At 39.9% G+C, this 18,760-nt stretch overlaps 1 protein-coding gene across 5 annotated transcripts in view; it reads left to right on the top strand.

The window, feature by feature from the left end:
• PHACTR1 (phosphatase and actin regulator 1) overlaps positions 1-18,760 on the top strand; it is a gene marked incomplete at its 3' end in the record, with an annotated part of 302,619 nt that overhangs the window by 169,725 nt on the left and 114,134 nt on the right. For all 5 annotated transcript variants that reach the window (XM_083880656.1, XM_083880654.1, XM_083880655.1 and 2 more), the window contains one exon: positions 11,325-11,489. In XM_083880656.1, the coding sequence (XP_083736782.1) occupies positions 11,325-11,489 (165 nt within the window). The remainder of the gene's footprint in view (positions 1-11,324; positions 11,490-18,760) is intronic.

Here is an 18,760-nt window from a genome sequence, read left to right as displayed (position 1 = left end):
TGTTTTTCATTTTGTCAGCTTTCTTTGGCCACTGGGCCCAGTGAGATAAATAAATTTATAAAAATACAGACCTATATAAAGATGGGCATTCCTTATAGAATTCAGCAGCTCTGAACTAGTGCACCTGTTCCCTGTGCTTACCAAGCAAACAGTGTTCTTCACTTGCTATGATTAGTTTAGTTCAGATTTTTGTGTTATGATTGCATGTAGACCAGGTTCCATTTTTATATGTTTGTGTGTTAGTACCTGCAGTCACATACCTGTTTTGTTTCTTGTTTCCTCCCTTTCTAACTGCATGCTTGGGAAATTTTTCCATCTGAATACCACCATAAGCCTTTTAACTAGTTGTACTCAGGCAGATGTCGTGGTTCAAGACAGTCTCTGACAGTCTCATTAAAAAATGCTGTTTAACCAAAGAGATTTTTGAACATTAGATTTGTGGGGGAAATACTCCAGGCTCAGTTGGAATAGTATATGACATTTGACTTGACAGAAAGGGATTTGTGATACTTGTAGGATGTCGTGTAGATACTTCTCCTAAAAGAGAAAAGTACTTAAAACTGAGAACCTGTTCCCCATAGTTTATATAGAAAGAGGCAGTTTATATTGCCAAGAAATGCTCAGAAAGGCTTATGTTGTACTTGTTGTGGTTTGTTGGTTTGGTGGTTTTTGGTTTTGTTTTTGGGGGTTTTTTTATCATCTGCTTTGTAACAGAATCTTGATGATTTTGAAAGGAAACTTTCATCATGTAGGCAAAAGAGATTTCATCAGTTTGTTGCTTTTTATCCAGTACCAGCACTGAAGGGGTGAAAAGAGTTGTTTGTTTTAATTGTAAGAAATGTCAGGGTTTGGTTGAATTTCATCCTTCTTCTGGATTGAAATGAAACATTGTGCAGATGCCTATTACAGTTACCTTCATGATGTTGAAAATGAACTTTGCTGCCAATTTCACGGCCAAGTGACTCTGTATAGGCACATCCCAGTGTGCTGCTGAATGCTCTGCTTGCATTTGCAGCTCACAACATGCCACTGGTTCCTCTCTCAAACACCACAGAAAGGCATCATTCCCATCAGTACAGTGGAAAGCACTCAGTCACACACCATGTCCTAATGTCTCTGGCAATTTCTTTAAGGTAAATTTTAGCATTCTGGAACAACCCTTTAGCAGTTTTGGCCAGTCACTAGATGGTTTGGCTAAGGTAATTTGACTCCTTGTGACCTTTGTCGTTCACTGTGCTCCAATCAGGATTTCATTCATTTCTTTCTGCTAGCATTATTTCAGAGCATAAAGCATCTGGAAGTATTTCAGATATTTTTCTGTGATCATGTTTTCTTGGTTCCCTGTAGTATCTTTTTCCTTAGCTCTGATCTAAACCCATTGTCATTTTTTGAGCTATTTCTGATTGCTGGACTTGGAATAATTCATGAGCTTGAAGCTACATGCATAGGTCCTTCCTTTGACTGTAACATTTTTTTAGGTAGATATACCAATTTGATTACCTGATGGTCACCATCTTTTTTTTCAAGGCAGCAGCAGCTTTTTAGAAACCAGAGATTTTCCTATAAATCTATTGAGCAATAGCAATATTCTGCAGATCTCAACAACCATGAGACACCCTAGAACTTAATGCTAAAAGAGATGTTGGAAAAAAAGTGAAATCATTACTACGAAAGACATACAGAAATATTCTGTGTATTTTAGCCAGCAACTTGCCATGCTTTATTCATGACCTTAAAGGAATTGTGGATGTTTTTGTCCCCTTTGAGTACATCTTTGAAACTCAAGCCTCTACTGAAAGGGCCTAAACAGATATTTCACCACAGCTGAAGGTCCAAACTAACTATCATTTGAATAAACAAACAAATTCTCATCATAATGACAATCAGCAAGGACCATAGGTACTGCTGCACTTAGGTACTCAAAGCAAAAGCATTTAGTACTTATTTTAACTTTCTGAACATGGATACAGACTGTCTCCTTTCAGAGTCTAATGAAACATATTTTTTTCTGCTAGGCTGTTACTGAGGGAGGTTTTAAAACCCATATTTAGGCTCATTATCAATGTGCCATTTGGTATAATTACTCCTTTCCTCTTGGCCAACTTCCTATTAACTTCTTGAAAGAACAGAAACAGAGTTTCTTTTTCCTAAGGGAAGGAATACAGAGTTTAGGAGGGAATGGTTTGAACTTTCTAGCTCTTAAATGAGATGCTTTTTTCCTCTTCTCCCAGCCATTACAGTAATTAAAAACTTAATTTTTATCGTTATGATGATAGTGGTGAGGTGGTACCATTGTATTTAGGAAATATAATGTTTGCAATGCCATTTTCTGGATAGGATTACATTTAATAAGAGGACACACTTCTCTCAGGTTTCTGAAAAAATATAAAGATATGCCTTCTATAGCACACATTTTTAGTAAAATAAAGTTAAAATATTGAATATTCCTACTTCCATAACGTCAAAAGAAAAAGATCAAAAATTGTTTAGTCCATCAGAAATCCCCTGAGAAATTTAGAAGTATTCAAATATCTTTTTCTGGAATTTCTCAAAATAAACAGCTAACCTTTTGCACTAGTGTTTTATTTTTAGAAGGGTGGAGAACTTCTCTGATTCCCAGTGAGGACTGGTAGAGCCAAGGTGCTCTGCTATGAGCAAATGTGTCTTACTCTGTCCACATGGCAATTAGGAAAATTTTATCTCTCCACTAAGAGAAGCCTGGCAAAATGTGAGCAACAAACCCATAGGCATTTGTGGACTCGATCCTTTTCTTGCATTGCTTTGTGTTTTGCAGCAGAGTAGAATTTGTAATTCAGGCTGGTTTAAGAGAGAAATCCAACCATGAAAATGTCATCATTACCAGCTCCTTTAAGAAGTTTTTAAGAAGCTTGCTAGTTTCAATAACTAGCAAGCTGAAACAAGCAGAGGAAGAAATGTTATGCACTGTTTTTTCATCAAGATATATTTAGGAGTTGAAGGTACCTGGGCTTCAGTTCTGTTTTTTCTTGTTGAATGGGTTAAAGATTTGCTGGAAGGAAGACAGCTTCTCTGTTACCCTTAGCTTTGGCTTTCAGGAGGAACTTGAGCTGTGATGGATGAGACTTAACTCTAGTTGATTAGTTTGGATATGACTGAAAGACCAATAAGATTGCTTAACAACCCAAGTGCCTGCAGGGTTCCATCTAGGACTCCTGAGCAGTGGTGCCTAGTCCTGTCCACATGTGTCATGGTTTCACCCCAGTCAGCAACTAACCCCAGACAGTCACTCACTCACTCTCCTCCAGCAGGATGAGGGAGAGAGAAGAGGAAGAGTGAGAACACTTGGGATTTGAGATCAAGACAGTTAAATAGGTAAAGCAGAAGCTGTGTGCACAAGCAAAGCAGAAAAAAGAATTTCTTTGCTACTTTCCATGGACAGGAAGATGTTCAGCCATCCCCAGAAAGGGGAGCCCTATCACAATGACCTGGAAAGATAAACGCCATCACTCCAAACATTTCCCCTTCCTTCTTCTTCCCCCAGCTTTATATGCTGAGCATGACACTGTATGGTCTGGAATACCCCTTGGGTCAGTCAGTCAGTGTTGGCTGTCCCTGTTGTGTCCCCTCCCACTGCCCTGTGTATCCCCAGCCTCCTTGCTGCTGCAACCATGTGAGGACAGAAAAGACCTTGACACTGTGCAAGCCTTGCTCAGCAACAGCAGAAGCATCCCTGTGTTATCAACACTGTTCTCAGTGTTGGTAACAAATCTAAATCTTGGCTCCATACGAGCTTCTATGAAAAAAATTAACTCTATCCCAGCCCAAACCAGCTCAACATGTATTGGAGGAGTTACTGATGTTCCAGTGGTTGATGCCCTCTTACAAGGTGAGAGTCACAAACCCCACTGCAACTGTTTTGCCTCATAGCATTTCATTTGATTCACATAATGTTAGAGCCTTGAATTGCAGTAGTTCTGTGGGTATGATTTGTGCTTAGCTTTCTCCTCTGAATTTTTGGTGTTGTGAGATTTAATCTCCTTCTTGGCAAAATACCTTTAAAGAAGGTTTGAAGAGTTGCATTTTTCTGATGCTCTCTGCCAGGTGAGCTTTCCGTGTGGCAGTGTGATTACCTTGGAGTCAATGCCCTAGATGGGAAATTCCACTTGGGCTGACATTTACACCAGAACATGAGATTTTTATGGCAGTCTTTCACAGACTGAAACATGAATCCCTCTCCCTGGATGCCCAGCAAGCTCTGCTAACAGGGCTCCCTCTACCCATCTGTACTCTCCTGCTTTTGCTTTCTGAGGAAAGCACCACACCTCTCTCATCTCTCCCCTCATGCCTCAAACAGAAGATCCCCTACCAGAAGTGAAAAAAGGGACAGTGAGAAGCAGTGTCTTCACTCCTCTTTATTCTCCTTTGTACAGAGATAGACAGGATCAGGCTCTCAACAAATCACTGCTGCTAACAGTAATTTCTTTCAAAATATAAGTGAAGCAGTAAAGAACCCACAGTAAAGCCCAGGAATAGTGTTGGGAGAAGGGTGTTTGTGCTGACAGATCAGTGCCCTAACTATCACTAATGCTTTCTTTCAAACACAGTAGGTCTTGAATTCTTCAAAACAATAGTTTAACTGGATAGATGTGCTCCTTTGTCCATCATGGTATGAAGTGTATTAGTGTTCCCCAGGAAAATCAGAGATATAGGCTTAAGCCTTTTTAAGGGGAAGATGAAAGTGGCCCCATGATTCTCCCTTCTCCCAAATAAGTTCTCTGCCTGCTCTAACAGAAAAGTTCTTGCACCTCGTCTTACTTCCTCTGCTTTCTTAAAAGCGCAAACTGTGCATCTTTGCACTGCTTGTCAATTAGGAAGGGTAAAATATCCCTTCCTTTAAAGCTTAAGTTTTTTACTGGAGCAATTCCTAGTACCTATGGAACTGTAGCCCCAAGAACAGTGTGAGATCTCCTCTACTTTTGCTGGCCCTGTTTATCTCTTGGTTGGTTTTTGCATGTGTTCCACTTATAGTGACTGTTCTAAATCCTATTTTGAAGCTGCTGAGTCTCCAGATGTTGTGTGTGATGCCCAGGACAGACCTGTGGCACATGACAGTGATGAGCTACAGTACTGCTTATTTGATGTAGCCTTGACTCTGTATGAAATAAATGCATAAGAAGTGGACAACCTGGTGAGTAAAAAGAGCAATAAAGGATTACACAAAACAAAAAAAAATCTAAAAATCCTTATTTTCTGTGGTTGCAGAGTTTATAGGAAGAGATTATATAGCTATTGGTGACATAACCTGATAAAGTGCTTTTGTTGCAAGTGAAAATCTTATGTACTATCTTGTGATACAGAAAATATTTGGTGTTTTGAGAGAATTCGTATCAATAAAGACATGTTTAGAGTGATGCATTCAGTGCAGTGTAGTTTGCAGAGGTTTAAAAAGTGGCTTTCAGATTGCAATCAGCATGAATAATTTATATTTTACGTCAAAATGGGGATGAGTCAAAAGCAGGGTCCTAGAGGGATTAGACTTCCAAAACTATTCTCTGCACTTCTGTGCCAACAAGAGAAATAGGCTTCATCAGAGACATTGTAGCTGAGAGCAGAGCAGTACCATGGTGTGGTACCTATGCTGAAACAGGCAAGATTAAGAGATGAGACATTCCATTCATGGACACAGGGCAAAGTGCTGCTCACCTGGGCAGCAGGAATAATTGACAGGGGCTTGGAACGTGTGAGTGCTGCTTAGCATGCAGAGGAAAGCTACTGACAGGCTCTTCACGGTTCATAAAATCACTGTGCCAACTCACTGCCACTGCAAATGCATACATCCAGTGGGAGCTGTTCTCCACCAGATAGGTAATCATCCTCATTTGGCAAGACTGCGTTTAGACTGCAGTGTGCCTTGCCTTGTCTTTCATTGGAAAACAGACCTTTGTGAAGTTAGGAAAAATTTAAATGGGTAATTCACATAGGAAAGGCAAGGCTAATTCCAGGTGCAAAAGGAAATTAAAGTGAAACAACTGAACATAAGATAATAGAAGAGCAGAAAATAAACCATTTTCCTGAAAGAAAAACAAGGTGGTTTTTTAATTGAAAGTGTTCTGGTTTGGGTAAAGAGTAGACATAAGTGCTCAGCAATTAGAGGAGTTGTTCAGGTTTCCTGTCATTTCAAAAAGACATATGGTGTGTCTGCATCTTGTGTTGAACAAAGCTGCTAGAATGAGGTCCATGCAGTCTGAATTGAAGGATATTTGGGGTGCAAGTTCAAAAGAAGCTTTGCAACAGGAGTTTGTTGGAAACTTGAATAGAATAAAAACTAGTTGGATGTGGATTGGCAATGAGTAGTATTATGTTAGGGGTTTTTATTTATAAAGAGTTCTTGTCATTGAATAATATGACACATTTAGTTAATTGCATCTTTAGGGCTAAGATATTTTCAGCCTGTTACTACAGATTTGTGCAAATATAACAGAAAGCACAAAGTAGCCATTGGAGCTTCCTAGGAAGACTTAAAATCTAACTTTGTGAAGTAAAGGCTCTGAGAGAACTTGATGTGATTATCAGTGAGGAAGGTAATATTAAAGACCACCAGTGAGATGGGTGGGCTTCAGCCTTCAGCAATGAAATTGTTTTTTGTACTCAAATGCAGTAATAGTGGGTTTTTTTCTAAAATGGAAGCTGGATATTATGGTATTACGTGTCAGCAACATTAATAGATGAAGTGAGTCCTGGACGGTGGTGGGAATGACAAAACTGGCTGTCATTCTCCAGGAAAACTTCACAAGTTATGTTGCTTTTGGGAGGATGTTTGTTTTACATGCTATGCTTCTCAAATCCAAAAAGTAGGTGATCCCTATGTCATCTCTTACTGGACTTTCTGGAAATCAACACCCTACTGAAAGATGTGGGAAAATCATAAGAACATACAGAACAGGTCCAAGGTGGCCTGGCCTCTTCTTTCCTTTGTAATATATTTCAAACATGGTTTTGGGGGGGGGGGTTTATTACTTGGATGCAAAGTACTTCATTTTATGGTGGGGTTTTTTCACTAAAACCCCAAGTCTTGCTTAAGCCCTATGTAAAGTCTATATGAACTTCAGGAGTATTAAGAATGACAGTAAAATCTTGAGAGCTGTCTCACAGCCAGACAGCCTATGAAAGATTCTCAGGTTTCGTTTCCCCATTGCTAGCTCTGGAATGACAGCTTGGACAGAAGAAAGTGGGAGGGGAGTGCATCACCTTCTTGCCATAAGTGCAGGCCCCAGTATTTCTTTGTGTCTCGGAAAAGATCTCTCAGTTCCTGGGAAAAAAATCAGAACAAGTCCCCAAAAGCACTGAGTATCAGCAGCACCTGTAACCCCTAAACATCACATCTGTGGCACCAGTGTCAAGATGAGATCTCAGCAGTGTGACTACAGGTACTAATGCACACACCAGTTCCCACTCCCAGTTCAGCAGACTGATCAGGCTGGGACTGCTGGGACTGCTTTCCTCTTTGAAGGCAAAAAAAATAGAAGAAGAGTGCAAGGTCTGGGTTACTTTCCATTCCTGCCAGTACCAGCTTTTTTGGGAACAGCAAAGGTGTGAAATCAGCCTACAGAGCCTGCTGTCAGCAGTGGGTGTCGCAGCCCACAGCCAGTCAATAGTTATTATGAGCCAAAAAGGCAGAGAAATTCGGCCAACTTGAGCAAAAGATGCAGCAGCAGAGAAGAGCACAGAATTCTGGCATTTGCTTCTTGCATCGTGGTCTGCTTTTATTCTTGCTGTATTAAAACTGTCATGGCTTTATGCTAATGTGGTTTATTCCTAGCCAGTGATTATTATGCTTTGAATTAGCAGTGCTCTTGAGAGCATTTCTCATGAAAAAAATCATGTCCTTCTGAGAAATGCGAATGAGAAGGAAAAAGAGCTGTTACTTGCGTTAGCTTGGAACTGTGTGTGTGTTTGGAGAGGATGAAGGAGAAGGGACACTTTCATGACTGATACCAGGCACTGCAGGACTCTGAGGCCACAGATTTGTGTGTGAGACAATACTGAAATTTAGGGAAGAGCAGTTAAAATATGGAAATGGTTTTGACACTGTGTTAGGCTTTCAGTGAACCCACCCTCTGGGTAAATTCTCTTTGACTCTAATGTTAGTTTTGCCTGACTGTAAATCCATACTCATTTATCCTGAGTGGGAAAAGCCTCCCCAGGGGCAATGAGAGCACAGCTGGTGTGGGACAGAGTTGTGTGTGTGTGTTGTGAAAGGCGTGTGTCTTTAAGGGGTATCAGTTCTCTGGGAAATGGCCTCAGCAATACCAGTTAGGACCAACTAGCAAAGAGAAGTAGTTGCAGCTCTGAGATTTCATAACAAAGGCACTGGGATAGCAGAGATCCTGGCTCAGTGATGGTGAAAAGGAGAGAGGGTGAGCAGCAAGAGGAATTTCAATATGTTTCAGCTGTAGGAAGCCTAATTCAGCAGCAGTAGTAGCGTGTCATTCCCAGTTTGCTCAATGGGCCACTTCCTGTATCCCCCTAATAAGACACCAAAACCAATACCAGCCAATTACTTTTAGCAGCATCTCTAAAAAATCACATCAGTGGAACACAGTAGGATCTCACGTGCTTGAACTAGAGGCATCTCAAAAATGGAGGAAGAGGAAAAGGAGTGATCCCTTTGGATCTGCATAAAGAGGGCAGTGGTCTGAACCCTGCGCTGGTACAGGGTAGCAGGTTCCAGTGAAATCAGAAAGTATAAGGAAATTTCTGATTTCCTCTTCTTTTTACCCATATGGTTTATTCAGCATAACCAGGCAATTCTCAGCCTTGATACAGCTTGTCCCAGCCCCTGTATAGGACAGAGCCTTGTAATGGGTTCTTTGGATAAGAAGGTATTTCTCCAGGCAGTCAGGCACAAAGAGCTGGAACAGAATGAAATGTTTGGCCGGATTATCTTTTATTCCCTCTGCTTTAAATTGAAAAGAGATGTTCTCAGAAATGTCTGTCTTTCTCTCCATTACCCCAAAGAATAGCAGTTTTTAACCATTTCTACTGAAATATCTGGGCTCACTCTCTCTTGCTGGCTAGTTTTTTCTTCTTTGGAAAGTTACAGGCAGCTGTATCTGGCATTGATATTTTACAGGAAAAAGGATTATGTTGTATGTTAACATTCAAAACAAACAAAAGAGCAGTAACAAAATAACTAACCTTCTTGCAAAAACCTGAGGGACTCTAATAGTAGTTCAGTTGGAGTTCTGATAATGAAATCTCCTTTGTGTTAGAAATGCGTCTCTGGCTGTTCCCATGAAAACCAACCTAAATTTGGCTCACTTAAAGCCTCGAAAAAATTTCCATTGAGATACATAAGAATTTGCCAGCCAAAATCTCTGCTGATTCTGTCAGTGTGGAGTGGGCGTGCTCATCCCTTCAAAGCAGTGTTCTTGCTGAGGTTCCTGAGCCCATGCTCATGCCTGAGGTTAATATTTAAAATACTAGAGTTGAATAGAAACACTGGGGTGTTATCTTCAGAGCAGAAGAGGTGGCAATCTGTATCCTGTCTTTATGGATTTGGACTGTGTGTGCAAACCACTCAAATCAGTGTTAGTGGCAGTGTCACATTACAACACAAGTATGGGAAATGGTATCCCTTAAAAAAACAAAAAATAAACACCAACAACAACTGAAAAAAAAAACCAAAAAGATGCCCAAAAGCCAACAACAACAAACCACACACAAAACCTCCATTTGTATGCTGACTGAATTATGCAGGTGCTTTTTTTAGGGAGAGTGCTGCATACTTCAGCCCAAGGCAGGGAGACGCTCTTCCATCCCTGGCAGCTGTGGCACAGACAACCTCTCTTGTTGCTGGTACCTTCCCTCTGTTGGTGTTTTCTTTCTGGTCCTGGCTTTCCTCTCTCTGTGCCTCTAATGACAGAGGTGTTATTTCTCAAAACTATCAGCATAAATTTTGTCTTGCAAATGTGAGACAGGGGGACCATGCAATATAACTATGTCAAGTGGCCATCCCCAGACTTCTCTTGTTGTCTTCAGGGAGGAAAGGTAATTTAAATTCTTCAGGGGTTGTTGTTTTGTTTTTGGGGTTTTTTTTTCAGTATTGAGACTATCATGATGTATTACAGGGTGGAGGTTGCAGATAATTGAAATCGTAAGAACGGAAGCTCAGTGAAAACCTCTATCCCCTTCAAGGGAATTCAGCACTAAGTGGGAACTGTATTAAAATCCAAAATTAAAAGTTTTAATGTTAAAAGCTAAGCATAAGAATTAGAGGGCAGTGAGTGGGCAGAAAATTGGGACTAGACTTGGGCCCCTCACTACAAGAAAGATGCTGGGGTGCTGGAGAAGGGCTGGTAAAGGTTCTGGAGCCCAGGCCTTATCATGAGTATCTGAGGCAGCCTGGAGAAAAGGAGGCTCAGGGGGGACCTTATTGCTCTCTAGAACTACCTAAAAGGAGGGTGTAGCCAGGTGAGGGTTGGCCTCTGCTCCTGGGTAACCAGTGGTAGGACTAGAAGAAATGGCCTTAAGTGGCACCAGGGAGGTTTTAGGTTGCATATTAGGACAAATTTCTTCATGGAAAGGGTTGTACAGCGTTGGAACAGGCTGCCAGGGAAGTGGTGCAGTCACCATCTCTGGAAGGATTTAAAAGATGTGTAGATCTGGTGCTTGAGGGTGCGGTTTAGGGGTGGACTTGGCAGTGCTGGGTTACTGGTTGGACCCGATCTTAGACATCTTTTTCATTCCAAACAATTCTATGATTCTATGATTTTTTTTAGCACCCTCTCTCTCACTGGGAAGTTCCTAATGTAGCCCCTTTTGGTAACGCAAGCAATTTTAATGGACACAGTGATGGTACCAAAGGGTCATTATTTATCAGAGTCCTTGCTCTTAATATATATTAATTAAAGGAAATTTCTCTTTCTATTGCGATAAAGAAAAACACACTTGTAATATTTCTTTTAAATTACATTGCATGCTTTTTTTTGAACTTTCTCTTCCCCAGTCTCTGTCACACTCTGTCACAGCCCAGGAATGACTGATGGCTGAACTGCCAGCTGTCTGGAGAGATGTAGAACAATTTGTTAAAAGTTGTGACTTTTATGACATAATAACCCATATTCCTGTTGAATCTTGCTTTTACTACTGTTCTTTACAGTAGATTAACAATTTTACTAAAAGAGAAAAACGTTAAAATAAGAAGGACTACAATTTTTTCTCTTTGTTGCTCTTCTCTGTGTTCATGAAAAAAATGTGGCCATCTGTGTGGTTTTCTGATAACTTATTAAAGCATTTATTTAACTTCCCACCTTCCTTGTTTTTTTCTCTTGCTGAAATTACAGCTGAAGAGGTGGAAAGACTGGCTGCAATGCGTTCAGATTCTCTAGTACCTGGGACTCACACACCTCCAATCAGAAGAAGGAGCAAATTTGCCACTCTCGGGAGACTTTTTAAGCCATGGAAATGGAGGAAGAAGAAGAGTGAGAAATTTAAGCACACTTCAGCAGGTAACAGTAGCGTGCAGTCGGTTTATTAATCTGGAACTTTTGCTCATCAAGGCTGAAAATTTGTAATACAGCCTCAGTTTATATGCATTTCAAATCTTGAAGCTTGGCTTGGAGAGATTCATCAGATTCTAAGAGGAGATCTTTAACTTTGTTACCAACTTTTTCTTTAAAACACCCAAAGCAACACATTGGGTGCACTACAATCAAAGCAGCAGCTCACCAAAGCTGTATTTTCAGGTTCTGCCTCTAGAGCTAGAGCCCAACCCAGAAGAAATCTTTGGATATTGATTCAGCAAATTATGAATAAAGGAAAAAGCAGTATAAGAAGCTAATGCTAGTGGTTAATTTAGCCACATTTAAGCTTCTGCAAGTGCTACTAAAGGAATGAAAAAAATACAGGATAAAGAAGTTGACATTGTGTTGAGTAACTTGCATAACCAGAAATTATTCGTTCCATTGGGAAGGAATGATGTGTCCTTTGTTTTTTTGAGAAAACTGAATCTAAATTCCTGCCACACCCCTCCTTTTGCCATTGCTTTCTCGCACTTTTAGTCCAAGACCCTTTTTTATTAAAAAAAAAACATGGAAAACCGAAAAAATGTGGGTTTATAATGTAAATTTGTCTGAGCAAGAATCCCAGATGCAGGCACTAATGCATGTGGTGAAAGCTTTGCGATCTATTTAGACAGTTTCTTTTCTTCATTCTTTCATCATGGTCAATAATTACTACATTTGGTTCTGCAAGTCTTTAGCCTGGATTATCTGTGAGAAAACACAGAGTTTCTCCAGATTTCTTATTGTTCTCACCAGAACTAGAAAGAAAGCAAGTGAGCATCTTGCTCCTTCAAGTGCCAGAAGAGGCCTGAGTTACAAGCCAGTTACATTTCTGCCCTGTATTGCACAGAAGCTTTTAGGCACTGTGTGGGTGTACCCCCAAATCCTGTACTCCTGAAAATGGCCCACAATGGGGTGAGACATCTCATTTAACAAAGTGGGAATTCTTGGAGGAGTTTAAATGCAGAATAAGTGTTTTCAGGGTTTGTACCTGAATGAGTTCTTTGCTGTGTGCTGTTTAGGCTGGTTTCTGATTTGTCAGCCAAAAACTAATGAACTGGAATAGATGGCTATATCACTGTGAGTGATGATTGTATTTTTTGACTTGACAGCTGAGAAGCCATTGTCACCAAAAATGACATCTTTCTGCAAAACAAAAGACTAGTCTTTCATGTTCTGCATCAGTCATAACCATAGTGTAGTGTAGCAGGATTTCCATGAAAACCACGTAGCTCTTAAGAATATGTGGACACTGTGGTGATAGCTAATTTGAACTTAGTTTCAGCTGGCTTGGTTGATTGATTATAACTAGGAGAATAACCATGGGTGTTCAGGAGATACCATGGATTGCCATAGCTTGCCTACTGTTGGTTTTTATAGTTTCTACAGCTCCAGCTGATGAGGCTGAGCTGCTTACTGCTGTGGTTAGCCTGATTGGTTTGAAGCTGGATGGAATACAGGTCCATAGTCTGCTTTGTGCATTACAAGAAGTATTGCTTTGATTTGCTCCATTACCAAAATATTTGGAAAGTACACAGTGTTTAAAACCAGACTGAAAACAGGTATTATCTATTCTCAGAAGAATAGGTACTTTTACCACACATGCCAGCATGTCTTCTCCCTTAGTAAGAGTGAGTTCAGTGTCTGAAAAACCAATTTAAAAGCTGGGTCTCTAGGAACATTTGTCAGTCACAGTACTGGGTTTGATCTCAGTTGAATCCAAAACCTTTCTCTCTTTTTTTAGGAAAAAAAAAATCATTTCTAGTAAGTTAACAGTATCCTGCAGCTGCTCTGCAAAATTGGTATTCCTGTCAGCTTCCCTGCTACTAACTGCAGAAAAATTGACAAGGATGTCAAATTTGCTGAGCACTTAGTAGAAGGCAGAGGTAGAGATTTACTTCTGGACTGTGCAAGAGCTGGGACCTCACAGTTTCCATCTCCCCCAACCCTGGGGAACAGGAATCCACCAGCATCCTACAAGACCCCCCAGAAATTAAGAAGCATCGGTTAAACCTTGGATGTGTAGTACAAAAGATTTGACACATGGAAAACTAGCATTTTTCTGCCAGAATTTCCATGACCTCTTGTCTAGTACCTCTGATCTCACTGAGAAAATATATTTAATCTTTATAATAAATCAAAGGACAAGCTTGTGAGATGGCATAATGAGAGCCAGCATGAAACTTCATAATACAGGCTTATTTTCTTCTAGTGCACTGATAAATGTGACACTTGGAAAAAGAAACATTCCCATTAGTGTCCTACAGGCATGCACCCAAGCTTTCCCACCTGCATAGAACATCAGTAATTATCAAAAAATAGATACTAATACAAGTATTTTATTAGGCCTTTATTTGCTGCAACAATGGATTCAATTATTTTTAATGTCAAAAGTAGTAAGGGTCAAAACACATGGCCTAATCTGATGAAATTTCCTCTGAAATTAATGGGAGATTCTTCTCTGGGAGAGGACAGGAGGAAAGAGAGAGTCAGGCTGATATATAAGGTTGAAGGGTTGCCTTTTTCTTGGTATTTCCAAGTGCTAACATTTTGTATCCATATCTTTATCAGACTAAAAGCTCTGCTTATTTATTCAGAGATGAATGTTTTAAAATACAGTTCAGAAGTCAATGAGCAAAAAACCTTGCAGGTAATAGGAAAAGTTATTTTCTGACACCTGGCAATTGCATAAGGTGAGACAGTACTTAATTTGATTGATGGAGAACTTCAATGTTATGCTTATTATATAGGACTCCTCTCAGCACATCAATACTCAAATTGTGATATTTGAGCATAATAAGTCCCCCATCCTCCATCTTTGTTATTGTATTGTCACTGACAAGCAAAAGGTCACAAGGATGTTCATGTTTTGTAGAGTTTATATGTTTATAGGTTATGTTAGTTTTGGTATCCCTTTAGTGACATTCCAGAAGGGTCCAAAGTCTGACATTTCCTTGATGCTGACTTGGTAACAAAGATAGGAGTCATGGGTTTGATGCAGACATCTCATGCCTTTGCCTTGCAGCTGGTCTCTCTGCAAGATCATCATTAGGTATTTCGTAAAGCAGCCAGAGCAGGTAGAAAAGATCATGGATAGGATGATCTGTTTGCAGATGGGAAGCACCAGATGAGCCATTGGGTTTGATCTGAGCGACCTCCTCTGCTGGAAGGTGGTGTGTTAAGGAGATGTGAAGAATGTGCACTGTGAATGAAAGATGGGCTTTGGCTAAGCATAATCTCAGAAAAACAGGGAGATTACATGCTGTGAGGGAACACCAATGTACCACAGCAGGGACAGAAACAAGTTAATTCTCACAGTAATTCTCCTCCTGGACAGAAGTGAAGTTCCCACCAGCACAAAGTGGTTTTCAGTGTCAGGTCTGCAAATCATTTTATCACAGAACATCCTATTGAAAGTTCTTTGATAGGTGATGAGACTCCCACAATACAACATAAACTCTCCAGACACTGAAGTTCCATATACAGGGAGTTAGACAAAGAAACCAAACTCTGCCACACTGTTATTCATGCTACAGTCAAAGGTTTGTTGTATGTTTTTTAAACTTAGCCAAGATTTTTACATGAAGTATGGAAACCTTTATTTCCATGCAGGGCCAAAGCTCCCTCAACAAAATGAGAAATATTATAAAGTGAGGAGAACAGGCAAACTTCTACATGGCAAGATTCTATCTGTTTAGAGTATAGTTTCTTACAGCTGACAAGGAGCAGTCTCACCTACAGCAGAAGAAGCCAGGAAGAAACAGAATTTTCTATTCCCAAGCACATTTCTGTGGCTAGATGCAGCTGGGATGGCTCTAGAAGACTGGTCAAGGTTTTAAGAGCCACATTGGATTCTCTGGGAATCAGCAAAGCAGATAGCACGAGAACAAACTGACTGTCTCCTCTGCTAGACCTTTGTAATTTTTTTTAATAACTTGATCTTCTTCCGCTCACCTTGCTGTGAACTTGAAAAACATTCCTGGGTGTGTTGCTGTTTTATTGCAGTGCTGTACACATGCTGAAATGTCATTTCCTGGAGATGTTTTGGAGAAGGAACTGCTTCTGAAATAAAGAAGCTTGAGGGGAAATAGATTCTGCACTTACTTGAAATATTATTGAAGGTTTTTTATCACTACTTTCATCAAAAGCCAACTGTTTGCAACCTTTCAGAAAAATGTGCTTCAGCTGCTTGGAGGAGTTTGAGAAAAATGTCTTGTTTTGTCATTTTCCATTTCTGGTGACCTTCATTTAAAGAATTGGTGCATCTGTCTTCCACCATCCTTGCTTCCTGATTTGTAGTGCCCAGGCAAAAGGGAGAAGGAAGCATGTAACTTGTACCTGAAGGACACTTGTGGGAATGACAAGAGGAAAGCAGGAAATGGTGAAAAATTAAGGGATGTAAAGAAAGCTCATCTGTAAGTAGGAGACCAAAGGGTTCATCAATGTCAGGGTTAGGTCCACTAGGTAGCCTGTACAATGAGCAGAGAAAGACCTGTGTCAGAAGAAAGCTCCTCAGCAGCTGTGTTGCCAAGCAGATGGTTGTGTGACACAACCAGTAATACTAAAGAGGGAAAAGGAAATCTTTTGAACTCAGCCTTTCCTCCTAGGTAGGTTGAAACCTCCTTTTATTTGTGTCCCTTCCTAGAAATACTTACAATCCTTCTCCACAGTCAGGGCAGTGACCACGTATCAGTCCTCTGGTGCCACAGTTCCCATCCCAAAACCTCTGGGTGAGCTGGTGAGTCACATCCTGTTCTGTGACTACAGGAAGACACAACTGTGACTTTCTAGCCTCATGCTTGGGGTACCCTTCTGAGAATAGGGAAGATCTGCTCCTGTTTCACTTAAGGCTTCATTAGCTTAGGTAAAATTATAGAGATTGGTGTTCAAGAGAATCTATCTCAGGGTGTAGGAGTGGGGAGTTGGAGAGGGTAAAGACAGGGCTGAAGTAGGCCAAAATATCGAAGAGGCAAAAGGCCATTGTGAGCCAAGCATCATCAGTTGGCTTGGGGAAAAAGGACATTCAGGGCAGGTTTATGGATTGATCTGCTGCCTAAGGGCTTTAAGACTCTTTTAATCATTATCTGTACAGAGGATGACAATCTTTTCTTGCTAGCAGTTATTCTGTTAAATAGGAATAGATGAGGTCTGCACTCTGGATCTAAAGATTTAAGCCAAATAGTGTAGACAATGCCACAGAAGGGAGCATGTGGATTTTTTCAGTTTACTTTTTGGGGAGGGCATAATATGCTCTTCCATTTGCTTTCACTCTCAGTCAAGCCATTTAAAGATAACAAGTGAGCCACAACAAAGTTGACTCATACAACCTTTAGCTGCCTCACTCCCAAAAACTGCTTTAAAACAAATATTAATTTTGTGCCTGAATCTTTTTTTTTCCACTTGTTAAGTCTTTGTGCTTTGGTTTTTCCAATGAGAATTTTTTTTTTAAGATACTCTATAAAAAAATCATGTTGGTGTGTTTATATAAGTTAAGTCTCCCAGTCAGCAGAGGGGATTGCTTAAATTGGCAACACTTACGGGCAAGGATTTTTCAGTGTTTCTGGTGAATAACAAGAAGAAAACAAAATGTGGTAAAGCTGTTCAATTAAAGAAACTGTTATTCATAGACCATACCCAGATAATTTGATTCCTACTGCTGATTATTTTTAACTACAACAGGTAAATATTTTGAACCTTTCTTTCCAGAATATTCCAGTTGGGTGAAATTCAATTAAATGTTGCCAATGCTTCTCTTAAACCCTCTGCTTTGCCAGTAAGTGCCTGTTGTGTTTTTTCATGTAAAACTCTTAGGATGTTAAACTGGTCATGCTTTTTAGGTGAGACCTTTGCCTGGAGAAATGAAGGAGAAGCAGAACCTGCAGTCATGCCTGCCCTCACCCCTGCCCGTACCTCTGGGGAGGTGGTTTTTGGGGGTGAGAGACCTGGTGTGGTTTTCCCAAGTGCCAGGTTATTGACATCTATCTGCAGAGGTTCTATTTTTGTTGAAAGGAGTGGTTTTGTTTGGATTATTGTCTAACAAGGATAACTGTTTTAAAGCACTTTATGATCCTATTCTGTTCTTCTTATTTTTATTTAATATCTGCTGTGATCCCATGTGAAAGGTATTAATATTTCAGTTACAATTCCTCTTACACTTTTAAGCCAGACTGTCTCTAGGTTTAGATATGGAATAATTATGGTTTTTTCATTCCTGACACTCATATTCTGATCACTTGGAAATATAATTCTGAATTCTGAATCAGTGCTCAGAGAGGGACCAGGGTGTCCCCTCCAGGGTAGCTGGGTCTGAAGCCACCCTGAAGCCTGAAATGCCTCAGAGTCCTTCCTGTTCTCCTCCATGACAAAACCTGTTAACATTTCTGTGTAAAATCCTCAGGGGCCCTTTTGAAGTGAAACAGCAAGCCAGTGATATGGTCCAAGCCAGGTATTTTTGCTGTGCTGGAGCAGCTCATACAGCATTAAGGCATTGCTAAAAATCACTGATCATGTTCAAGATTTTGGGAGGAAAGAGAAAAAATAGCACTGTTGTAAAACTAAGTCCAAACTTGCAAAAAATGAGCTCTGGTTTTATTAAAAACCAGCAGTACAGCCACTTTTCAGAGTTAGAAAGGGCTACTGTGTTCACTGTGTTGTGATTTTTGAGGGAAGCACAAGATGTCATTTTCTGAAGAAATGCAGCATTTTGCAGGAGCTTGGGCTCTTCCTGAATGCACATTGAATGAAGTGAATATTTTTACATGCAGAAAAATAATAATAATAAAGATCATTATATTTCAGTGTTTTCGGGTTGAATCTTAGAAGAGTTTTTATGCAAATTTACATTTCTGTTTGAAATTTGAACTAGATATTATTTAGTATAATTAAAAGCCTGAATTTCAAATATAAAATGGCCTGGTAGAAAGGAAAACATTTGTATCTTAGGTCTGTTGACGTATTACACTGCTTGCGTTCAAGGACTGAATAAAAATTAAAATCCATAGGCAGTTCTATTTTTTGCATCGATCCAAAACTGCCTACTTGATGTATTCTGAATTTTGAAAAAAATTTGAAAAAAAATTCTAGGATTGTATATAACTTCTCTTTGTATGCAGTGACATTTTCTTAATGTCTTTTGAGAAATTGGCCAGAAAAATGTACCAGAATTCATGCAAAACTGTAGACAACGTCTAAAAAATTTCATTTTTTGCCATTCTATA

This window comes from Zosterops lateralis (assembly GCF_965231275.1).
Source record: "Zosterops lateralis genome assembly, chromosome: 1".
NCBI classification, from domain to species: domain Eukaryota; kingdom Metazoa; phylum Chordata; class Aves; order Passeriformes; family Zosteropidae; genus Zosterops; species Zosterops lateralis.
This window is presented reverse-complemented; position numbering and strand designations above follow the sequence as displayed.